Consider the following 20,171-nt stretch of genomic DNA (forward strand, 5'->3'; position numbering starts at 1 on the left):
TTCTAAGTAGAGCAACGTTAACTGATCACATAAGAACTTTTTTTAAATTTCGGGATCTTTGGGCGCCTCTGAGTCTGCCCAGCTCTAATAGGTACCTGGCATTAGTTGGGGAAAAGCGGTTGGTCGTTGTGCTGACCACATTACACCCTCGTAAACCGTAGGCCACAGAAACAGATGACCTTTACATCATCTGCCATATAGACCACAAGATCTAAAAGGGGAACTTTACTTACTTTACTACTGGTAATTGTGTGCTATGCTTTTAACATCAGATTCACTTCTTAATGTTTACATAATAAATAAATCTGCACCCCCCCTAAGCAGTAAGAAGAAAAGCTATATCTTAGATGTGAATTTTGTTCAAATTGTTTAATACATTTAAATCTAGATCTACGTCTGGCCTCTATTTAGTCTAATTTAGATTATTGTCATTCACAAACTTTATGATGACAGCATTTAGGAATGAACAGGCTTAACGCCGCAAGAAACATTAATGCTGTCACGGATGAATGTGTGTATGTATGTATAATCTTTTTTTTACAATCTGCGCGAATGACCGGAAGTGTGTTTTGTTGTCAGACTGAGACCAGCGTGTGTGATATGCAGTAAAGCTGATTAAAGCTTATGTGTTTGATCTAGTGGTTTAATTGTTTTATTTCGTTAACTTGAACTGAACCAGGGTCACCTAGACCTATCGAGAACTAAGGTAGATTCTATATAATTATAAATACAATAGGAAAGCTGTGACAACTGCCAAGATGAGAACGTTATTGACTTATGACGACATACAAAGAGGCTTTGCTAGAACATGAGATTATCTTGACAGCATTTGTTTTTACTGAACGTAAGGATATTAAAAACAAAGTGGACATGTTCTGTTGTGTATGTGTGTAGCCATGTTCTGTTGTGTATGTGTGTAGCCATGTTCTGTTGTGTATATGTGTAGCCATGTTCTGTTGTGTGTGTGTGTGTGTGTAGCCAGCTTTAAGTTGCAATCGAACTAGGTTCTTAAGTTATTGAGAAAGCAGTACATGAGAGTAAAGTTCTCTTTAGGACCTTGTGATCTATAGGGCAGATGATGTTAAGATCATCTGTGTCTTTGCCAATGGATAACGAGCAGGGTGTCATGTGACCAGCACAATGACCAACAGCCTTTACTTTCTCAACTACAGTCAGGTACTCGTTAAGGTTGGGTGGACCCAGGGAAGCCCTAAGAATCTCGGAATTCAAAATCCTAGTCTTCACCGAGATTCGAACCCAGGACCCCAGGTTCGGAAGCGCTTAACTACTCAGCCACCGCGCCCTTGTGGGATGGACAGTTAAATAATGGAGGATGAAGAGTTGTATTTGTAAATTGAAGTTCAAATGACTGAGAAAATGGCGAGGGGTGAAAGTGAATCATAAACAATATGTTCCTTAATGGGGATCTTCAGATGTCTTGAATGTGAATGCTAATGTAATAATAATAGCAAAAACTTTTCACAATAAGAGATTCCCCAATATACTTTATTCATTTAGTAATAGCGCTTATCGGATAGTTTCAAAATCATCTAATAAATTATTCATATACTAACAACTTTCGATACATTATTAAAATTTACACTATGATTTTGAGGTCAGGTATAGTTGGACGCCCATCATGTGGCATGATTGTAGAGAAATGCCCGGGCCGGTTTTGACACCCAGTCCGCCCCTGTACCTTGATCTTTCTGTACTATCTCAATTCCTTTGCTAGGATCCTTCTCTCTAGCTCTGCAGTCAGCGTCCATGACTCACAAGCATAGAAAAATTTAGCCATGACCATCAGTCTGATTTTGGTGCCGCATTATTTTAAGTTTTGAAATTGCTGCTGTGGACTGTGCAATTCGGGCCAGTAGTTCAGGTTTCGTTCCCTCATCTGAGACAATAGCTCCAAAGTATTTGAAACTACTGACACTAGTCAGCTTCTTAGCTCCAACACCGATGCCCCTTTTGAAGCCCTGTTGTCTATGGGTCATAATTTGTTGTTGTTTTTCGGCATTTATTTGCATATCATATGATGCGGGATTACTTTATGACATAAAGCGCTTGGTTTCCGAACCAGGGGTCCCGGGTTCAAATCCTGGTGAAAACTTGGATTTTTAATTTTGAGATCTCTAAGGCGCCTCTGTGTCCACCCAGGTAATTGATCGTAGTGCTGACCACATGACACCCTCGTGCAAGCCCAGAAACATCATCTGCCGTCTGAAAAGGGGGACTTTAACTAGATACTTGGAGAGTAACAAATAGCAATTAGGACAAGCTCCAGTCATTCACCAACTAAGGCTTGCACCAAATGAGCAGAATGTAGATAACTACAGCCTGGGGGAAATAACACAGCAATCACCATTAGAGCAAGAATCACAAGACGCGTTTTGAGCTGGATCGGAAAACACTGCAAAGAACAACAAAACAAACAAAAATATAAAAAAAATCTTTGTAAAAAAAAAAAAGTAGGGAAAGGGAAATAACTCCATACATACAATCATTCTCATATTCAAGATCAGACATGATCAGACAAAATATTTAATTACCAATAAAAATTGAGTGATTGATTTTTAAAAGAAACAGATTTATGTTTTGTTAGGTACAATAAATAATTGTTCTATGTTTCAACCTGATCCGAGAATGAGTCTTGGAGAAATAGCGTGCTCAATCATCTAAGGAAATAAACTCTACATATTTAGCCATATTTGTGAATACTAATGGATAATTTAATTTGTTGATATCTAACAAAATAATTACCAATATTTAACTGACTAATTGCCGTTTTTTTTTTTTTTAAAAAAAAAAAGCTTATATCAACACATTTTGTCTGTCTGTCTGCTTTTAAAGGTCACACATTTTTTTTTCGGTTGCCGAAAGCACCGTGTAGTGCATCTGTTCCTTTAGGTCAACATTATTGAAGATTCCCTCTATGGAAGTTAAATTAAAAAAGAAGCTATTTTAGTGTTTCGGGTTTTCAGAATATAATAACAACAATGTTGGCCTCCTTCAGTCGTAGAGCGACTATGGGTCATCTCGAACCCTTTTTCATGTGGCTGTGGAGCCCAATTTTGGAGAGACACTCCTATCCACAAGGTGGCTTTCGCTTTGGTGGTAGAGGAGTTCGCCATTTTACGCATGGTACGCTTTTCTTCCAGAGCTGAGGCCCATGTTTTTTCGCTGTCCATAGCTTTCTTGGTCACTGTCTCTCTCCATCTAGTGCGGTCTAGAGCTATGGTCAGGATCGATGTTCACTGATTTGAGTTCCCGTTTTATCACATCCATGTAACGTTAGTGTCAAACATAATAATAATAATAATAAGAAGAAGAAGACTTTTCTTTGAGTCCGAAGATAAATAGGAATATAGGGAGTGATGAACATCTATGTAGATCTATTTTTAAAAGTCGTTGATTAAAATGCATGACTAGATTGATAGACCTAAATGACATGCGCAAAACGTAATTATCTTCTTTTTTGAAGTAACGTCTGTAATATAAGATAAGATAAGATAATTTTTATTGATCCAATCAAATGGAAATTCAGTTTGACTACAATTGACAACCTCAGCGTAACTACTGTACAATAACAGGGGTGGGCAGATTACGAACCGCGGGCCACATGCGGCCCGCCGAAGTGTTTTATGCGGCCCGCCGACGCCTTTAGAAATCAGGTGTTCCCACACAATACACAATATAAAAATGTAAATATATATTTAAATAATTATTGTAAATATCTATAAATCTAGAAATTATTGAAACTTTTGATTCTTATCACTTATCATGAAGAGGCTAAATAAACATTGTCTTTAAACGTCATTCTAAAAAGTTTAAAGTAAACGAAGATTATTCTTAATGGCAATATTTCGAAACATTCAGTCAAAGACAAACACAAGCCAGTATTTATTCAATTCTATCAAAAACTGTGTTGAAAGTATTGGGTCGGATTGTACAAGATGGCTAGTGTATCAACTAATGGAGCTCGTGTTTTGACTAAGAAAAACAGGCTTTTAAATAAAATAAAGCATTGAATATCAAATATATTGTTGGAATTGATATCTCAATGATCTTATTATTGGCACAGGGCCAGCCTTGGGCATAGACAAACTGCTTAGGGTCACCAATTGGTGAGGGCCTTGCATGTACTACTGTTTTATTATTTTAGAGAAGAAATAGCGAAACTTGTCATCAATGTTATTGTCGAAGTACAATAGGTTTTTAATAAATTTTACTGTTGTCGCTGTTTTTGTTAAATTTTATTTGAGGCCAACTAATTCACTTTGCCAAGGGCCTCCAATTATCTGCCGGCCTTGACTGGCAGTTCCGAGAAGTACTTGAAGATTTAGAACAAAACATTCCGATGTTCGGTTACACAGTAGTATCCGCTGGCCTAGAAGAATATGGAATCTCAAGGAAGAAATAGTTAGGTTCATTGAAGGACATTGACTGTGACTTTGTTACTAATATTTCTAATGAAGAGTTGAAGACTTCATGTTTGTTTGTTTTTTAATTGGAGACATTGCAATGTTTTGTTTGCAAATGAAATCTTTTCAAACAAAGTTATTCCACTTCTTGAAGCAGCGAGTGAAATCAGGTTTTATCATTTTCCTTAGCTGAAAGGTGAAACTATTTCTAGTGAAATTGATGAAATTACAATACTTATTTGGATTCCTTGATTGTGGAATTTGATAGCAAATTTTAAGTCGTCAGGAACTTGGAACTAGTTTTCTATACCCTCAGCTCACCATTTAGTGCAGAAGCTGATTTAGCTCCAGATGATTATGATCTGAAAGAGTAAATCCAGTGAGTTCTTCCACAGAAGTTTCATGACTGCCAGAAGCTCCCATACTTAAGAAAACTTTGCTGCGAAGCTGTCACATTATTCGGAACCTAATTCATCTGTAAACACCCTTTATTTCGTTTGTTTGAAAATTATGAAGTGTTAGAACAGGTCGATGGTCACTGACTGTGATTTGACAGCAGTCGCAAGAACAAAACAACTAGTAAGCTAGTTCTACAGTTACAGACATTATGCACGGATGTAAACAGTTAAATGCTTCACATTAAGTACAACTGTACATTAGTGGTGAAATATTGTGATGTAAAAAGACAATAACAAAATGTAATTTTTCTTTCCTATAAGTACTTCAAGAAATTGCTAACTGTTGTAATTCCTCAATTGGGAGTAAAAAAAAAAAAAAGCGGCCCGCCAGTCCCCAAATTTTTTTAATGCGGCCCTCGGTAGAAAAAGGTTGCCCACCCCTGATATAGATGCAAATACGAACAAGCTTCACACATGAAACGCATACACACTCACAACCAGCGCTTAAATAAGACTTATATGTACTACTAGATGACGACAGCTGATCTTGTAACACTCTGACCGAAAGTGGAATGAAGGAGTTTTTAAATCTTTCTGTTTTAGTCCTAATGGAAAGGAGACGACCACTTCCTTTAAGATTTTATGTAACAGTGGTTTAACGGGTGTAGGACTGTGCAGGTTATCTTTAAGAATAGTGAGTGTTTTGGAAAGGCATCTTTCATAAAAAAGCTCTTCAAGAGATATTAGTTGTGTTCGAGTGACATACGATGCTTTTTTAATTAGTCTATTTAGTCTAAGTCATTGTGCCAGTGAGGTATTACCATACCAGCAGGTGATGTCAAAGTTAATTAGACTGCTGATGGTTGCTGTATAAAAAAAGTTTAATTATTGTTTTGTCGATGTTAAATTTCCTTAGCTTTCTAAGATAGAAAAGTTGTTGGTGAATTTTGGTGTAAAGGTTTTGACAGTGTTAACTCCATTTCAGTTTGTTGTTGTTGATACCTAGGTATTTATATTCTTGCACTTGTTCTATATAACTTAATATAAGATGAGATGAGATATATGATAATTTTCACAAAATTTCACAACCATATAGGAATAATATAGATTATAGGATCGTTTAGATCCAGAACTAATTTAAGATGGGATTTTATTATCTAAAATTTATCGTGGAATTACAAAAAAAAAAATATTTCGATCTTGAATATTAGATCATAGTTCCACGATTAGATCGATTCGTCAGATAAATTCATAAAAGAAAGGGAAAAAAAATGAAACCACACGAATCAATGACGTCAAAATTACATTAATATTTTATTATTTTGTATCTAGATTCTATAACTACATCCTAAATCCTCGAAGACAGACGTCATATTATTTCTAAATATAATCTTAATCTCTCTCTCTGTTCATACATCACTTCCTGTTATTCCAACTACGACTTTAGGTGAGCGTCTGTTGTTACTTGCTCGTTGGAAAGAAAGCTGCCAATACAATGATTGGGGAACTGAAAAAGCGCAGGACCTTTCAGGACATCAAAAATGAATGGGGGTACACTTTTGGTTTCAGGCTGAGCACCTTTAAGAAATATCCCGAGGTACGTCATTAGACCTTTATTTAGATATAAATTTTGTAGACTCTATCTCTCTAGTCTATATCTAGTTAAAAATTACATCTAGTAGATATAGGCAGGTCTAAATACTAATAATCTATTAAATCTAGACTATATATATTTGTCACGAGTTCTCTTTGTTGATATAGATCTAGGTGCTAAAATGTACTATAGGTGCTCTTGTTGAAGATTGACCTTAACCTAGACTTGGGTTTATTTTAAATTATTTAATATTTCAAATTAATACGTTACTAGATCTATTTCAAATTGATACGTGGCAGTATTAGATATAAAAAGATCCAAGCATTGGGATATTTTAAAAGACATTTTTTACAAATGAAACAATCAAAGACATAAATCTAGACTTAATCCCAATAGTATTTAAGCTTGGTAGTTTGCACAGCTTTGTGATACACTGCACTCATCCTTAATCTTTAGAATCGAAGACATTGCCATAATAATACTTTTTTTTTATTTGGTTAGACCATTGATTCCCAAAGTGGTCTAAATAGACCTCCAGGGGTCTACGAAGAGTTCCAAGGGGTCTACGAGACAAAAAAGTTTGGGAACCACTGGGTTAGACCGTTATTTATCAGAATAGGCATCCTCTCGGAACTCTTTGACGCAAGAAAACATAAAGAAACTAAAACAGGCGCAAATTAGAGTCGTGAGATTTATAACAAATCAATTAATCTATTCATATTGGACTAGAGTGTCACTGGAATAAACACTATTAGTAAAATCTCTAAATTTATTGATACTTAAGCATAATATTACATAAGAACTAAATCATTACTTACAAATAGCTTACAAAAACAAATTACCCCCCCCCACACACACACACACACAACCTAATCAAATATTCAGAAAGACACAAAAAATAAAGGCACATTTCTTATTCCATATGCTGGAACAAATTCGTGCAAGAACACTTTCGTCCATTGTGTTGTGAGAGCATGGAAAATGTTGCCAGGAAAAAACAATGGCTTAGCATTGTTAAAGTCTCTTCTTAACATGAAACGACTAGAATGGTTAAGCACTTTCATTAGCGACGCCTCTAGGAACTAGTCACCAATATCTGGATCATATGACCAGAATCCGACAGGCTAACGACGGGTAGGGAACCTAGCCCGCTTTTGGTTACCTTGGTGGAGTTTCGAGGTGGGGCCTGATGACCCAATTCAAAACGTTCATCACGCATTTCACAAGGGGGCCTTGGCTGGAGTGGCGGTAGAGTCGATGGATTGCAGGATAGGAATATGAAGAAATTGCTCGTAGCTGCGCGGCTTTCGTCCGCTTTTAGCGCGCCCAGGGCCGGAGGACCACGCGTATATGGCACGATCAAGTAGTAGTACTGGTCGCTGCCATTTAAAGACCCTCACAGTCAGAGAGGACTTCAGGTGAAGAGCATTCCCGGTCCACGCCTGGCTGTTTGGGAGAAATCCTTCTCAATCGTCAATGGAAAAATGCGGGTGTAGGATGGCGCTCCGATCCCCCTAAGCAGGGGTCCGCTAGATGACCGTAGTGGGTCCGCAGAAAGATTAAAATTGTATACAATTTAAAATAACTTCTTCGCTAAAAGCCAGTTTATCTGATTGGACAATTTTAATAACAATAAACTCGCCCCTCATTACTGTTTAATATGAAATAATATGTCTATTTCGTATTATTCAATGACGACCTAAATCAAATTTTTGAAAACATGCTTCATTTGAATATTCCCGACTGGATATTAAACCTTTTTGCGCGTGGACAAACTCGTATCACAATCACAGATGAATATATACTAATGCAGGAGCAACTTACTGACACATCCACAAACGAGGAACTTAAGCCAATATTTGAACGAGGATACCGCAAATTATGGTTAGAAAAACAAATTCCACATTTATATCTTGCATTATGGACATTGTAAAGAAGTTGCTGACTGCTTTCCTGTCTTCTTGCTTGGTACAGCGTGGATTCAGTGCCGTACTGAGCCTCATCACAAAGAAAAGAGACCGACTAGAAATGTGTACTCGTTGGGATTTGCTGTTGCTACTTAGCAGCATTGAGCCGAACAGAAATACTCTCATAAAATCTTGTCAGTCTCATTAGTGCTTTCAATTAAAAAAAACATAAACAATTTTAAACAATAAACTCTTCTTTAACAAACTGTGGCTTACTTTTACACATTTCAATAATATACTAAGCATTTATGTAGCTTTTTCCCTGGGCAAGTTTTGACTATGTAAAGAGGTCCCAGGGTAAAAAAAAAAAAAGCTAGAGAACCTCTGCCCTTATGGATTTTTTCGAAGGTGCATAGTACATACTACTTTAACAAATATTGAAAAAAAAAGGGAAAATTCCATCATTGTTAAAATAATGTTATAATAATACAACTTGATTTAGAATTAGAAGCTGACTAGAAACAAAGTAGCAGATTTTTGGTATCTTCTAGATTCGTTTCTTTGAAAGTATAAAGATAATAGGCCTATAAAGCACCTTCAGAATAGTGTATTAACAAATTTATACACACGCTGTAATATAAAAGAAATGTTGGCTGTGTGGATGGTAGCTGTATGAATATTGGCTAATGGCTGGTAACTATGAATATTAGTTCTGTGACTGATAACTATATGATTATTGGCTGTGTGGCTTGTAGCTAAATGAATATTGGCTAATGGCTGGTAGCTATATGAATATTGGCTAATGGCTTGTAGCTATATGAATATTGGCTAATGGCTGGTATCTGTATGAATATTGACTGTGTGGCTGGTAGCTGTATGAATATTGACTGTGTGGCTAGTAGCTCTAGGAACGTTGGCTGTGTAACTGTCGGTATGGTTGGGTGTGAGTGACTTTTTGATTGTTTGAACGTGCTTAGGGACACAAATAGCCAAAGTTTTTCCATAAAAAAAAAAAGAATTCGAAATATATTTATAACAATGGTCACGGGATATTAATCTCGGACTGTTGTAATGATGGTCCCGATGTCAAATTTTGCCCGCCGACAACTTCTACCAACCATTCATTTCTGAAAACAAAAGCAGAGTTTCTTCCCCTCGGTTAGCCTTGTTCACGTCGACAATTTTTTTTTTTTTATCTTTGTCAATGTTTTGCATTGACTTATCATTTTCAATTTACCTATTCCCAAGGCCGGTCCTAGCAATTGCGGAGCCCTATGCGAAACAGATTGCTTGGGGCCATGTCTGGGTAGGGAAGATCATAATGTCAAAATTAAGATTTTGTATTAGAGAATACATTCGTGTTTACAACAAATTTTTATTAAATGAAAGCTGAAAATGCCGTTTTTTTTTTTTTTTTATCGCGCGTAGGATTGGCACCCCAAATGACTTTTTTTTTTCTATTTTTTCAGGAGATTTTTATGAGTTTTCAGGAGATTTTTTAATTTTAGGAGATTTCCAGAACTTTTTGGTCTGTTTTACAATTACAATAGATTTCCAATAGCCTCTGGAAAATCAGGAAGCCGCGCAAATCCTGTTATTATATAAGTTATAATGTTTTCATTTAATAATTTGCACCTACAATTAGCGCGGGGTCTATGAAAGTGCGGGGCCCACTGCGACGGCATAGGTTGTAGTGGCTTAAGTCCGGCCCCGCCTATTCCCATCATTTTTTAACTGATACATACACACATAAACACAAAGGTAACCTACTTTCATAAATACGACAAAGACAGACACACAATCATCCGCCCTAACCAGCGAACTTAACTTTTCTGTATGTTTACAGTTGATTCCCCTGGTGGCCATCATTGGATCTGCCCTCGCTGGGGCCACCTTTTGCATCTTTTACTTTGCTGCCACAAAGCCGGACGTCAGGTAATTAACCGCTTCGTGAAATCATTAAAAAAATAAACTTAGCTAAGCCTTGATCTTAAACCCATAAGCATCTATCAGATGGTTGAGAACAAAATATGGTGGCTGTGTTATGAGACTGCTATTTATGGTTGGTATTTTGCTTTATATCAGTTATGCCCCCCCCCCCCCCAATTTTTTGTTTTCTATCAATGTGGCATGTAAATCTCCGATACGTTCATCCAGGGCAAATCTAACACGTTTTCATCCTTTTCATCACTCTGTCTGTCTGTCTGGTAAAAAGTTTGTACACGTTATTTCTCCCACACCCATTCTCAGATCAAGTTGAAACATTGCCCAATTATTCATTGGTACAGACAGGACATGGATCAATACAAAATTAAAACAATTAGTCAATTAATTACTGGTAATATTTTGTTTGTTACCAACAAGGGAAATAAATCCTTCAGTATTCACAGAAATGACTTGAATAATTGAATACACCATTTTTTCACAAACGCATTCGCGGATCAAATTGAATACTGGCTGTATGGCAATTATTTATTGTAATTAACAAAATATAAATCATTTAAAAAATAAGCCAATTATTAGTAATTTAATTATTGTTAATGAATTATTTTGTTATCGAATAAAGGGAATAACTTCTTCATTCTTCTCTTTACATAAACTTCGTGTTTTTTTTCAATGATTCTAGCCGGTGGGAAAACGTTCAGACCTTACTATCAAAAAGTTTTGTTTCTGTGGCCCTATATGAGTCTCTCATGGCCCTATATGAGTCTCTCATGGCCCTATATGAGTCTCTCATGGCCCTATATGAGTCTCTCATGGCCCTATATGAGTCTCTCATGGCCCTATATGAGTCTCTCATGGCCCTATATGAGTCTCTCATGGCCCTATATGAGTCTCTCATGGCCCTATATGAGTCTCTCTTGGCCCTATATGAGGCTCTCATTTTCGTGATGTAGTTATGGAGCTTGTTCTGGTGTTCCAGGTTATATCGTTAGTGTTCTAGGTTATATCGCTAGTGTTCCAGGTTATATCGCTAGTGTACCAGGTTATATCGCTAGTGTACCAGGTTATATCGCTAGTGTTCCAGGTTATATCGCTAGTGTACCAGGTTATATCGCTAGTGTACCAGGTTATATCGTTAGTGTTCTAGGTTATATCGCTAGTGTACCAGGTTATATCGCTAGTGTACCAGGTTATATCGCTAGTGTACCAGGTTATATCGCTAGTGTACCAGGTTATATCGCTAGTGTACCAGGTTATATCGCTAGTGTACCAGGTTATATCGCTAGTGTTCTAGGTTATATCGCTAGTGTTCCAGGTTGTATCGCTAGTGTTCTAGGTTATATCGCTAGTGTACCAGGTTATATCGTTAGTGTTCTAGGTTATATCGCTAGTGTACCAGGTTATATCGCTAGTGTTCCAGGTTGTATCGCTAGTGTTCCAGGTTATATCGCTAGTGTACCAGGTTATATCGCTAGTGTACCAGGTTATATCGTTAGTATTCTAGGTTATATCGCTAGTGTACCAGGTTATATCGCTAGTGTTCTAGGTTATATCGCTAGTGTTCCAGGTTATATCGTTAGTGTTCTAGGTTATATCGCTAGTGTACCAGGTTATATCGCTAGTGTACCAGGTTATATCGCTAGTGTTCCAGGTTATATCGCTAGTGTTCCAGGTTGCATCGCTAGTGTGCTAGGTTATATCGCTAGTGTTCCAGGTTGTATCGCTAGTGTTCTAGGTTATATCGCTAGTGTACTAGGTTATATCGCTAGTGTTCTAGGTTGTATCGCTAGTGTTCCAGGTTATATCGTTAGTGTTCTAGGTTATATCGCTAGTGTACCAGGTTATATCGCTAGTGTACCAGGTTATATCGCTAGTGTTCCAGGTTATATCGCTAGTGTTCCAGGTTGCATCGCTAGTGTGCTAGGTTATATCGCTAGTGTTCCAGGTTGTATCGCTAGTGTTCTAGGTTATATCGCTAGTGTACTAGGTTATATCGCTAGTGTTCTAGGTTGTATCGCTAGTGTTCTAGGTTATATCGCTAGTGTGCTAGGTTATATCGCTAGTGTTCCAGGTTGTATCGCTAGTGTTCTAGGTTATATCGCTAGTGTGCTAGGTTATATCGCTAGTGTTCCAGGTTGTATCGCTAGTGTTCTAGGTTATATCGCTAGTGTACTAGGTTATATCGCTAGTGTTCTAGGTTATATCGCTAGTGTACTAGGTTATATCGCTAGTGTACCAGGTTGTATCGCTAGTGTTCTAGGTTATATCGCTAGTGTACCAGGTTATATCGCTAGTGTACCAGGTTATATCGCTAGTGTACCAGGTTATATCGCTAGTGTTCTAGGTTATATCGCTAGTGTTCCAGGTTGTATCGCTAGTGTTCTAGGTTATATCGCTAGTGTACCAGGTTATATCGTTAGTGTTCTAGGTTATATCGCTAGTGTACCAGGTTATATCGCTAGTGTTCCAGGTTGTATCGCTAGTGTTCCAGGTTATATCGCTAGTGTACCAGGTTATATCGCTAGTGTACCAGGTTATATCGTTAGTGTTCTAGGTTATATCGCTAGTGTACCAGGTTATATCGCTAGTGTTCTAGGTTATATCGCTAGTGTTCCAGGTTATATCGTTAGTGTTCTAGGTTATATCGCTAGTGTACCAGGTTATATCGCTAGTGTACCAGGTTATATCGCTAGTGTTCCAGGTTATATCGCTAGTGTTCCAGGTTGTATCGCTAGTGTGCTAGGTTATATCGCTAGTGTTCCAGGTTGTATCGCTAGTGTTCTAGGTTATATCGCTAGTGTACTAGGTTATATCGCTAGTGTTCTAGGTTGTATCGCTAGTGTTCTAGGTTATATCGCTAGTGTGCTAGGTTATATCGCTAGTGTTCCAGGTTGTATCGCTAGTGTTCTAGGTTATATCGCTAGTGTGCTAGGTTATATCGCTAGTGTTCCAGGTTGTATCGCTAGTGTTCTAGGTTATATCGCTAGTGTACTAGGTTATATCGCTAGTGTTCTAGGTTATATCGCTAGTGTACTAGGTTATATCGCTAGTGTACCAGGTTGTATCGCTAGTGTTCTAGGTTATATCGCTAGTGTTCCAGGTTATATCGCTAGTGTTCCAGGTTGTATCGCTAGTGTTCTAGGTTATATCGCTAGTGTTCCAGGTTGTATCGCTAGTGTTCTAGGTCAGGGGTGGGCAAATTACGGCCCGCGGGCCACATGCGGCCCGCCGGAGTGTTTTATGCGGCCCGCCGACACCTACAGAAATCAGGTGTGCCCACAGTATATAAATATAAAAATGCAAATATATTAGAAATAATATCTATTTAAACGATTGAAACTGTCTCGTTATAAAAAGTTTCAAGTAAAGGAAGATTATGATTATTGACTATACTTCAATATACTCAGTCTGAGACACAATACCTGAACAGTATTTATTCAATGCTAATGAAGAACTGTGTTGAATGTTGGGTATGCTTGGAACAAGAAGGCAAGTGTAACAACTGATGAAGCTCGATCATTGACTGAGTAAAATAGTTTTTTTTATATAAAATATATCCCAACCATAAACTCTAAACAGGAAAATTTGCACAAAGCTGCAAAACATTTCTACATATCATTAGCTCAACACAATAGCCATAGTAAACGAGCATCTTAGAAGCAGGGGTGTTAACCACAGGTATTCTCGATTTAGGAACAAAATAATCCAATGCATCCCCTATCTTAGCATGGGCAAGGCAAATGAGAAGAATATAAAATCTCAAGGAAGAAATTGTTATGTTACTTGAATTACATTGACTGTAACCTTGTTACCAATACTTCTAAAGAAGAGTGGAAGACAGATTTCATGTTTCTCATAATTAATATAGCAATGGGTTGCTTGCATATGAAATGCAAATGCATGTTAAATCTTTTCAAACAAGGTTTTCCCATTTCTACAAGCAAACAAAAGAAAACAGTTTTTGTCATTTTCCTTTGTTGAAAGGTGAAACTATTTCTATTGAAATGATTAAAAGTATAGCACTTATTAAGACAAGAACCACTTTTCAATACCATCAGTTCACATTTAGTGCAGAGGCTGATTAAGCTCCAGAGGACATAACTCCAAGCAGAGAGAAGTTCCAGTCAATACTTCCGCAGGAGTCTTATGTGCCAAAAGCTGTATTTCCACACATTAAAAAATTTGCTGCTGTTCACACTATTTGGGTACACATACATCAGTTCTTCTTCTTCATTCTCATTTTATATGTTGGAGGGTTCAGATCAGTAATCCAATATCTGAGATGAACTGTGCTGTGGTTTCCAGATATGGCAGTTCAAATAGTTTTGGATCCATAGGCGAGCTTTGGGGCCAGAGTCGGGTATGGGTCGCTTGATTTAGTATGCACCATTGAATGACATGGTCAGCATTATCTGGTGATGCTCCACAAGGGCAAGTTTCGCTCGACCCGACATTTAACTTTCTGAACATATATTGTCTCATTCAGTGAACAAGCATTTTTTCTTCGTGGAAACTAAAACAGTATAATTAATGGTCGATTTTGGCTGACTGTAATTTGAGAGCAGTCACAAGGGTAACAAATAGTAAGCTGGTTCCACAGTTCCGGAACTTTATGCACGAATGTAGAAAGTAAAATACTGCACATTAAATTAAACTACAACCGTATATTTGTGGGGATATTGTAATATAATAAGACAACACAATTTAAAACAAACAAATCGTAAAATCGGTTTCAAAAATTGCTAACTCTTGTTGTAATTTCTTAACGTGAAGTGTGGAAAAAAAAATTGAATATAATACAGTGTAAATATGAATTAAAAGACATTCTACACAGTTAGCTAGAGTATCTCTCTAAGTTGTATATACATATGCGGCCCGCCATTCCCAAATTTTAAAAATTGCGGCCCTCGATACAAAAAGGTTGCCCGCCCCTGTTCTAGGTTATATCGCTAGTGTTCCAGGTTGTATCGCTAATGTTCTAGGTTATATCGCTAGTGTTCTAGGTTATATCGCTAGTGTTCCATGTTATATCGCTAGTGTTCCAGGTTATATCGCTAGTGTTCCAGGTTATATCGCTAGTGTTCCAGGTTGTATCGCTAGTGTTCCAGGTTATATCGCTAGTGTTCCAGGTTATATCGCTAGTGTTCCAGGTTATATCGCTAGTGTTCCAGGTTCAGGTTATATCGCTAGTGTTCCAGGTTATATCGCTAGTGTTCCAGGTTATATCGCTAGTGTTCCAGGTTGTATCGCTAGTGTTCTAGGTTATATCGCTAGTGTTCCAGGTTGTATCGCTAGTGTTCTAGGTTGTATCGCTAGTGTTCCAGGTTGTATCGCTAGTGTTCTAGGTTGTATCGCTAGTGTTCCAGGTTATATCGCTAGTGTTCCAGCATGTATCGCTGGTGTTCTAGGTTGTATCGCTAGTGTTCCAGGTTATATCGCTAGTGTTCCAGGTTATATCGCTAGTGTTCCAGGTTATATCGCTAGTGTTCCAGGTTAAATCACTAGTGTTCCAACTTCAATCACTTGTTCTCTCTTTTCCAGATTTTATCGTATGTACTCTACGGTAGAGATTTAATCGCTATTTTCCTAATGTTCCTGGTTTAATCGCTTATAATGTATGTTCCTGGTTTAATCGCTTATTCTGTGTTCCTTGGTTTAATCGCTTATTCTGTGTTCCTTGGTTTAATCGCTTATTCTCTATGTTTTAGGTTTAATCGCAAACTTCCACCACGGTATTTGGAGGTTGGCCCCACAGAGTGCACTAAGGTAAAAACATTGGTACTGTTAGTAGTGTTGTCCTCCCCCCCCCCCCTTCCACATTATTCTTATTTCTGCTAAATACATTTCTAAAACATGTTTTAAATGCAATAAGCTATTACTTTGAAAAAAGAAACATTAGCTACATAGAGCAGGGGTCAGCAACATGGGGTCACCGGATAATACACGACCGACTAAAGATGTGTATGTGGCAGGCCTAGGATCTACAAAAAAAAAATAAATATATATATATATATGAAATTCACTCTTCTTTTCAAAAAAACCCAGCTAATTGGTAATGTACTTCTTATTTTTATAATAGGTCTAATTTTTTTAATGAGTCATGAGTAAGCCAGGAAACCCATGACTTGGCAGAATTTAAATCATTGATTAAACATGCACGACTAGATCGACCTAGGGACACATGTAGGACGTAATCATCTTTTTTTTTTTTTAAAGAAACGTCTGTATTTAATAAGATAAGGAGATAATATTACAAACGACGTAAATAGTTCTATACTTCTTAGTTCTTATATTCTCTACCGTAAACAAACACACAGCTGAGCAGTGGCGTAGCTAGGGTGGGGGGAAAGGGGGGGGGGTCCAAATTTGAAAGGTGGCCCACAAATGAGTGTATGAAATATGTTTTACAATAAATATTAAGCCAATGATGGCATATTATCTTGCTAATCACGTGTTGTTATGTATTATTATTATTATTATAGCTTTTATATAGCGCTACTTTCATGCTTATAGCATGCTCAGAGCGCTTTTGGTCCAATTTCATTTGTGGACCGGTGGGGGAGGAGGGGGTATCTAGGAGTTGGTTTTCCGTGCTGCCTTTAGGCGCTCAGTAAATACAACTCTGCTCGAGTCGGGTGTCGAACCTCGAGCCCCCTTCTAGGTAGCCAAGCCAAGCCAAGTTCAAGCGCACTTGGCCTCTCGAACACGCTTCCCACCATGTAGTGACCATGTTGCATGTAGTCCACACACTAGACTCAGATAGCCTCTGACAACTAAGTCCAGCACCTGGCCTGCTCGTGTGGCTTAGATACTAAGCCCGGCGAAACTGTTCTTACTACCAGGTGAAGGGATGAAGGCGGATACCTGGTGCCACTAAACCGGGAGCTTCGGGTAGATGGAGCTCGTCAGCCTAGCAAGGCAATTCCTTTAGGAGAGGGGTACTCTGCATACAAACCCCCGCTGCCTTGCGGTAACAAGGCTTCAGGAGAAACCTAGAGGAAAAATCAGAGATGAAGCCTCTTAATCGTTGGGAGTATCAACTGTGAAATTCCCTCCGACAGCTTCTGCAACTGAGTTGGTGCCAAATTTAATGCGAAGCGTTCCTTTGGATCTCATCAGCTAGGTCGAGAGAGGGATCATGACGCATGGGCCACCCATGACTTCTTTATCTAAGGCCCAGGAATGCGCCCCGGAGAGGAAACTCAGGTGCTGCTGCAAAGCGGCTACCAAAGTCATTGATTCTCCTGTGCGCATCCATTGTTTTCTGAGACATAAAGAGCCATATACACATTAGACATAAGGGCTTGTCGGTCATATCACTGTTATTATCATTTTTTTTTTTACCCTTTTCTACCAGCTTATACATTTTTTAAAATATATCCCTCAAAGTTCTTGTTTTGATATAAAAGTATTGTTTTGAAAAGTGATACCTACAGTACGGTCCGCAGGCCTTTTCCGGACCGAGATATGGTGCTATCCGGTCGCTTAAAGGTTCTGCCCCACTGCTAAATGAAAACCGCAGAGACTCGGTTCTTTTTGGACTTTACGATGATGACGGAGACCCGTGACACACTTGTCGGACATTTATATGGCCGCTGATTGGTTTAGGAATACGATCTACAAAAACAAAATTGAACGAGGACGAGGTGAGAGCCTTGCCATGGGCCGGAAAGTTGTTGCCCACACAGCATTTTCCACCTCTCCACGCAGAACCAGGACATTAGAGGGAAATATTTTGGAGCAGACAACTTAAAAACACTGCTTGGTTATGTCGGCCCTGGAAAAATACTGGGCATTATCCGGGAGGTGGGGTTGACTACGAAAATTTTGATTTGAGATAGGCCAAAGTAATTGTAAATATAGACATTTTTATTAACCCTTAACATGCGTGTGGTAGTTTAGCCTCTAAACATCAGAATTGTAATGCCATTTTGTATGCACTCATTCTGAAACAGCTCAGCACTTTAAGGGTTAATCATTAAAATGTTTACTATTTGAGCTGTGAAAAGAGATTATTTTCAATATCGTAGCTGTAGAACATTTAGCTCTTGAGCTATAGAGGGGAAGATTGTGGGCACGATATAGCTTAAATTGAGCTATAGAAGGAAAGATTGTGGGCACGATATGGCTTAAATTGAGCTATAAAGGGGAAGATTATGGGCACGATATAGCTTAAATTGAGCTATAGAAGGGAAGATTGTGGGCACGATATGGCTTAAATTGAGCTATAAAAGGGAATATTATGGGCACGATATGTCTTAAATTTTGAGCTATAAAAGGTAATATTATGGGCACGATATGGCTTAAATTTTGAGCTATAAAGGGGAATATTATGGGCACGATATGGCTTAAATTTTGAGCTATAAAGGGGAATATTATGGGCATGATATGTCTTAAATTTTGAGCTATAAAGGGGAATATTATGGGCACGATATGGCTTAAATTTTGAGCTATAAAGGGGAATATTATGGGCACGATATGGCCTAAATTGAGCTATAAAGGGGAAGATTATGGGCACGATATGGCTTAAATTGTGCCCCCCCCCCAAAAAAAAAAATCAAATGTCAATATCAAAAGAAAGGTAAATAGTTTGGGATCAGCACCGTCTCGTGGTCTGCTTAAGTGCAACGCTATGTACTACAAGCTGCCCAAAGGTCAACTGCTGTTATCCGTAAAATTGTTTAGTTTTTTTACAAAGCTTATATCAACTCACTCTGTCAGGTAAAAAGTTTGAACATGTTTTTTCTTCCATATCCCATTGTCGGATTAAGTTGAAACTTTAAACAATTATACATTGAACCTGACAAGACATGAATCAATACAAGAATGAACCAATTTGTTAATTAGTTGTTGGTGATTAATTATTTTGTTTGATTTCGAAAAAAAAGGGGATTAAATGCCACTTGATGAGAGATTTGAATTTGAATGTAATCCCCCCTTATTACGTTTTGACACGTTTTTTCTCCCACTTCCCATTCTCGGCTCAAGTTGAAATTTTACAGAACTATTCATAGTCGATGACAATGCACGAATCAATCCAAAAATTAACCAATTAGTTTATCATTTAGTACTAATTAATTATTGTTGTTTTACATGGCTTATTGTTTTCCAACAGTTTTATTGCATTGATCCTTCCATTTATCGTCCGATTGCTGAGCTGGAAGCTATCAAGAATGATCTCAAGACGGAGACACCAAAGCGTCCCTGTTAAAGAACAAGGAGCGCTTTCCAAGAAAGTCTGACTAATCGTATATTGGCTTTTGTTTTGATTGAAAACCATTTTGATTAGTAACAAACGATTCTGGCAATGTGATTGTCGGATTTACAATGAATGATTGGTCGGTTACTTATTAAAAAGTTCAGTAATGTTATTGGTTGATATTCGCCATCTGTATTTTTGGTCTTGAATGTAGTTTGATAGGGTAATTTAAAGAATACAGCATGATTTATTAGGTAAGAGGGTATAGGTGAAAATAGCTAAGAAAAAAACAACGCATAATTTTCGATGGTAAAACAATGAATGCACATTGTCTATAAATGTTGAGATTGAGCATTGATTGATTTTTTATTTTTATAAACACGAATAAACTTTGTAATCTTTAAAGCTTAATGAAACATTTTTTATGATTTTCTTTTACCCGAATTTTGTATTACATGAATGCACAGAAGAATAAGTCTACATACAATAAAAGAAAAATATAAACTGTAATTGTTTGAAGTTTTTATTTGTATGTGTCTTTGGTCTGTCTTTTATCTCATTTGTTCGTGTATTTACAAAGTTTATATTAACTCTCTCCGTCTGTCTGGTAAACATTTTGTACACGTTAGTTCTCCCACTTCTCATTCTCGGATTAAGTTGAAACTTTTCACCTAAATTCATTGTCCCTAACAAAACATGAATCAA

The 20,171-nt window shown here is 37.6% G+C and overlaps 1 protein-coding gene across 1 annotated transcript; it reads left to right on the top strand.

Moving 5' to 3' along the window:
- The first annotated feature begins 6,230 nt into the window (after positions 1–6,230).
- On the top strand, positions 6,231–19,966 carry LOC129924068 (uncharacterized). The gene is made up of 4 exons (XM_056017830.1): positions 6,231–6,419; positions 10,170–10,258; positions 15,976–16,033; positions 19,383–19,966. Exons 1-4 carry the CDS (start codon positions 6,318–6,320, stop codon positions 19,476–19,478), a joined length of 345 nt encoding a protein of 114 aa, XP_055873805.1. The 5' UTR covers positions 6,231–6,317; the 3' UTR covers positions 19,479–19,966.
- The last annotated feature ends 205 nt before the right edge of the window (positions 19,967–20,171 follow it).

The sequence above is a fragment of the Biomphalaria glabrata genome, chromosome 18, assembly GCF_947242115.1.
Source record: "Biomphalaria glabrata chromosome 18, xgBioGlab47.1, whole genome shotgun sequence".
In the NCBI taxonomy this organism is placed as follows: domain Eukaryota; kingdom Metazoa; phylum Mollusca; class Gastropoda; family Planorbidae; genus Biomphalaria; species Biomphalaria glabrata.